At 41.5% G+C, this 5,339-nt stretch overlaps 1 protein-coding gene across 1 annotated transcript; it reads left to right on the top strand.

Moving 5' to 3' along the window:
* Nucleotides 1-964: 964 nt before the first annotated feature.
* LOC309706660 (uncharacterized protein) lies at nucleotides 965-4,644 on the top strand. The gene is made up of 5 exons (XM_082533383.1): nucleotides 965-1,203; nucleotides 2,094-2,360; nucleotides 2,531-2,820; nucleotides 3,309-3,436; nucleotides 3,882-4,644. Exons 1-5 carry the CDS (start codon nucleotides 1,107-1,109, stop codon nucleotides 4,084-4,086), a joined length of 987 nt encoding a protein of 328 aa, XP_082389509.1. The 5' UTR covers nucleotides 965-1,106; the 3' UTR covers nucleotides 4,087-4,644.
* The last annotated feature ends 695 nt before the right edge of the window (nucleotides 4,645-5,339 follow it).

Raw genomic sequence — 5,339 nt, 5'->3', positions numbered from 1 at the left:
ACAGGTCCATTGCCTTTGTATTGGTGTTTTTTTTAAGTATTTGAGCAGTGAGTTTCTGTCACACTGTGCTGTGTGGATTGTTGATTAACTTTAGCAGAGCCAAATATAGGATGCAGGAGAGGCACGAAACTCAAAGGAAGCTTTCAAAGCTGATAGTCTAGGAAGCAAACAAAGTCCAAAATGCCCAAAACACACAGGAATAATATCAGAGTCCAAATACCAGAAGTCGCAAGGGATGCAAATACAGGACGCACAGAGTGAGGAAACTCACAGCTGCAAAAATATCACGACAAAGGAAGACTGAGAAAATATATACAAGAAAAAGACAGTTAACATAAGAAGAAGAAGAAGAAGAAGAAGAAGTTTATTTGTGTAGCAGTTTTGAAAACACACAGTTATAAAATGCTTCACAGTTTGGACAAAAAAACACATTACAATAAGTATTACATATTATACATGCAAACTCAGAGACGTAGGCAGTGTCTAAACTATAGGAACAGCTGCAAATGACTAATTAAATATTAACTAGAGCAAAGATAAACAATAAACCCAACCCAAAGATAATTTATCTTTTGTGTGTGTGTGTGGGGGGGTGAATAAGCCTCTGTCATAACCAGGTTCAGGGAGGGGTGAAAATGAAATGTCCCTAAATGCCAGAAACTGCGTTTTTTGTCCCTGGTCAACCCCATTAGATTAAAATGTCCAAATTCACAGCATTAAAAAGCGTGTTTGCAGCCTGCTGTTCACAGTTTTAGACTTCATATATGGTTTTCCACTTCATTACAACTGTACCGATTTTTTTTCAACTCCCTTTGTCCTGGACACACAGAAAATGTGACCTCCCTGTGACTTCACATTTGCTGCTATCTGTCTAATCTTGCAACACTGAAAGGAGGGGAAAGGAGGGGACAGGGACACTCGGGAGAGTTTCTGTTTACAGAAATGAAACTTAAAGCAGCTGCTGACGTCTGAACCAGTAAACTGAAAGTTACAGAGCTGAAGTGGAGCCTGCTCAGACTCAGAGAGGAAGCAGAGAGATAAACACATCCACACAGCGAGGACGCTCACACGCTTCACTGCAGGGACGCTCAGTGTCAGGCATAAAGATGAAGCTGCTTCTTGTTCCCTTTCTGATGGTTATTATGGAGGTGATTGGTGGACCAACTCCATCTGAACAACCAGATTCATGGCCAAGAACAACAGGTACACACACAGAAAAGAATGTGGTTAAATGCAAATATTATTACCAAAATTGCAGCAGTGAAAATATTTCTTAATTAAAATCATGCGCATGCAGTAAAGACAAAGGACTATAACAATGGTCCTTTGTCTTTATTAACAATATTTAAAGAGGCCCATGTGATATGCAGTCAGATTTGCTGTTGCTTTTATTTTGTGTAGATTGCAGCTGAAGGGTCTGACTCCTACGCTGCTTTTCCAAACTCTGCAAACCACAAGTATGGCTGCAGCCGGAGAGCCAAGTGCTCTGGTGGAATAATGCTCTGAGCTGTATGTTGGGGCCCAATCATTCAGGACATACAGTAATGTGAAAAAGTGTTGGCTCCCTTCCTGAAAAAGCTGCTCGATATTAAGGATGTTTAAGGATATATCTCTGCAGTTAAAGTGAATTCGTCTTGTCACAGTAGTGAAAATCTGATATCTTTGTGTCACTGAGTTCTCATCAGCGAGGACTGGAGCTCCACACGTACCTCTTTATTTATGCAGCTTCTAAAAACAGAAGATAACCTTTGCTCCACTGTAAAGCCCAGCTGCAGAGCACTGACTGTTTGCTTTGCAGCACAGCTACCTGTTGTGCTCACACACTCTGTCCCCTCCTGCCCTGCACCTCAGGTGAGAGAGGTTAATTAGCAGATGCACACCAGGTGCTCTGCGCCACCTTTCCATCTTACAGTTGCATCTAAAACCGCACATCCGTCCAGTCTCAAACAGGCTGGAGTCACATTCCTGGCTTTAATTATTGCTCTAGTCCACCTTCATCCTGGATGATGGACTGTTCATAAAAGCACTTATATTAATGAGTAAAAAGAAATTTTCATATCATGTTGACCACTTGTTTGTGTTTCTGTCTCCAGGAAGTTCTGCACTAGATCTAAGAGGGAAGATGTTCACTTTGTCTCGTAATTATGGAGGTGTAACCTTCTACCCGCCCTATTATGATTCTGTCTCGCCTTCTACCACTGATTACCCAACCAGAAGACACAAAACCCGTTCCTGGATCCCCACCACACCTCCCACCACCAGTCCCTGGGGCTCCACTCGTTACTCCCCCCTTTCTACTCCTTCCTGGACCACCAACCGTCGCTGGACCTATCCCTGGACAACAGAGAGTCCAACTAGAGGTGAGTACAGTCCAACATAGGTACAAAAATGTGGTAAATCAAGTGTATGTTGTATTTATTACAAATTTGTTATAAATTTGTATGCATGTGTTCAGATGAGATTCAACTATAGAAGCTGTTAAGTTTTTGCTCTTCTTTGGTAAATTTGTGATCCTGCTCTCCTCCTGTAGGTGTGTCCGTGTGTCTGCGTTACATGGCTGACAATTTACAGTCCGGCTTCCCGCTTTTCACCCTCAGTCCAAACAGATCCCCTCTGAGTTTGGAGGCAAACCCTAACTCATATGGCCTGACATTTAGCGGTTACTACAACTATGTGTACCTGCGGCCCCTCATCAAGTTCTGGCCAAACATCGGATCGGACTTCTGGACCAGTGTGTGCCTCACTGTGGACACCAGGAAGGGTGTGGTACAGATGTTCAGCGGCTCAAACATGAGCATCAGGAAGGTGCTGCCGTCTCAGGTGAGAACAGGGTTGAAATCGGCTTATAGGCAGATATAGCAGACTACACTTATGGATTGTTTCCATCCACTTTCTTAAACATTTTGAATGTTTAAGTTATTGCTTCATGCGTTTCTGTTTTATGTGTTTTTCCCTCCTTCTGTAAGAAAAACTGTACATCTGTAAACCGCTTGAGTAGATGTACTGAGTTATGTTTTGTTACTGGGTCTGTTGGAGGTGCTCATTTTAATTTCTGTAGCTTCACACTGTTGCAAATCACCTCAGTGCAAACTGGGAATCATCAAAGATGACAACAGATAGAAAAGAAGAACCAAAGAAAGAACAAATGCAAAGAAACAAATTGTTAAAATGATGAGACGATGAATCCTTCATTGCAGATATAAATGCTTAGACTCTAAAAGAATACAGGCACCTTACTTATTTTTATGTAATCATCTTTAATTTCTCTCATTGTCTCTATTATGTCTGTCTCCTGTGTGTGTGTTCAGTATGTGTGGTCAGGTGAGCCTGTGATTGATTTCCCAGGTTTTGATGGTCAGCTGACAGACATCCAGATGTGGGACTATCCACTCCGCTATAAAGAAATCTTCTACTACATGAACAGAGGTTATTATGGGTAAGATCCTGTGTGTGTGTGTGTGTCTGTGTGTGTGCACGCACATCGACTTACGCTGAACTCAGAGAGTACTCTAACAGGGAATCCATTTATAAACATATTCAAACTTAGGGCGTAATGACACTCGATTACCTGTACCTTGCCCAAGCAAGTTTGGTGTCCAAAGTCCAGTTCATTGGTCCAGCATGATTGTTGTGTACCTTTCCCAGGTGTATTGTGTCCCTGGAGAGGTGGGCACAGTGCATTTGTGATAGATAACAAACTGCAAATGGTTTAACAGTAATAAGTCTTTATCAAATCAGCCAATGCTGCAGTGGCTCTTCGTGGTGTGGATTTATACTTGTCTGCTGATGTGTCTTTGAGTGAAACTCGAGCACCATTTATGTTGGACTTCCTTTTATGCTTGTGTAATAACAATAACTAATAATGCTCCTGTGTTTTTTAGGTCTTACAGCGGCTCCGTCCTCTCCTGGTCCTACATCAGATACTCTCTCAGAGGAAGAGTAGTCATGGAGGACTCCTATGGTATGCAGGCCAAAGAGCCAATCAGGAAAGTGGGGCGAAAGCACGGACCAAAGAAAGACAAGCTGAAGTTTTTCAGCGTGGAGAAGGATGGAATGAGTGAGGACCAAAAGACCCAGGTGTTATAAGACGTAACAGGGGCATCAGCACAAAAAGAAAAGCAAAAAGAGTGATTCTTTCCTTCTTTAACACTGATCATATGAAATTAAAAGTATGAGGCTTTTGCTCCATGTCTTTCTGTTCATTCTCCAAAAGCTAAACTTCCTCTAAAGTAACCAACAGCAAAGAGTCCAGCTCAGCGACTTAAATTAGTGGAAGTGAGGCCTCACTCAGCGCACTGAGTTAGCACTGCAGTGTCCACGTGCCACGAGCTACAGGTATTATGAAGGAGTCGTCTATCCATAAAGACCAAATGGTATTCATACAAGGCTGTAAACACGTGTTCATCATACTGACTGGAAATTGGCAACCACCAGGGATGAGAAGTATGCAGCTGGTTTGGGTACACTGTCCAAGGAGTTGAACTGCATGTACTCAATACTGTATACAAGCACTCCATTTGAGACACAGATTTAATTAATGCCATCTCAAAGCTAATTCTTTTCATTTGTATCCACTGTGGGGTTTGTTTGTTTTTTACATCTGTGTTTTGTTAAAGAAAATAATTAAAGAGGTGGTAGACAGAATCTGATTTATTGTGAAATTTATCCATTGAGACACTTGGTATTGTGAAGCTTAAGTCTACAAGAAAATACAAAGAAGGAAATTAATTTTAACAAACTTCAAAAAAAGTTTTACTTTGTTTGAGATTATTAGTTGTATTAACATTTTTAGTGGAAAAACAAATTTGGGGCTGAAACCCATCCCAGTGAGTGATGGGAAACTAGCACTTATTAAGTTTAATATGCATGCCTTTGACGTTTGGGTGGAAGTATTCAGAGTATTTAGAGAGTACAAAGTCCTCCGAGAAAGACCCGAGCCAGCAGGGGGGTTTACACCCAGGGTCCAGTTGTTCAGAAGGTGCAATCTAAAAAAAATGATCCAGTTTTGGTAGTCCTTTTTGGCCTTCTACTGATCACGTAATCCAGATCGTAATCAAGAGATGGCAGGAAGACAGTTTTAATATGAAGCAGGGTTTTTTGTTGCAGTTTGATTAGGACAAGCTAACAAAGGTACTTAAATGGGTTTAGTGAAAAAAGACTAAAATAAACTCTTCAGCAACAATTAACCCTTTAGTACAAGGCAGATCTTACTCATCTGCATCTGTGTTGGGCCCCTACAGATCATTAAAGACCAAAACGTGACTCTAAAGAAATCCTTGCCCTCGTACAGCACTGGAGAATCTTTGATAGGAGCTCCTCAGAAAACAAGCAAGAGATCC

This window comes from Aulonocara stuartgranti (assembly GCF_965226115.1).
Source record: "Aulonocara stuartgranti genome assembly, chromosome: 5".
Classification (NCBI taxonomy): domain Eukaryota; kingdom Metazoa; phylum Chordata; class Actinopteri; order Cichliformes; family Cichlidae; genus Aulonocara; species Aulonocara stuartgranti.
This window is presented reverse-complemented; position numbering and strand designations above follow the sequence as displayed.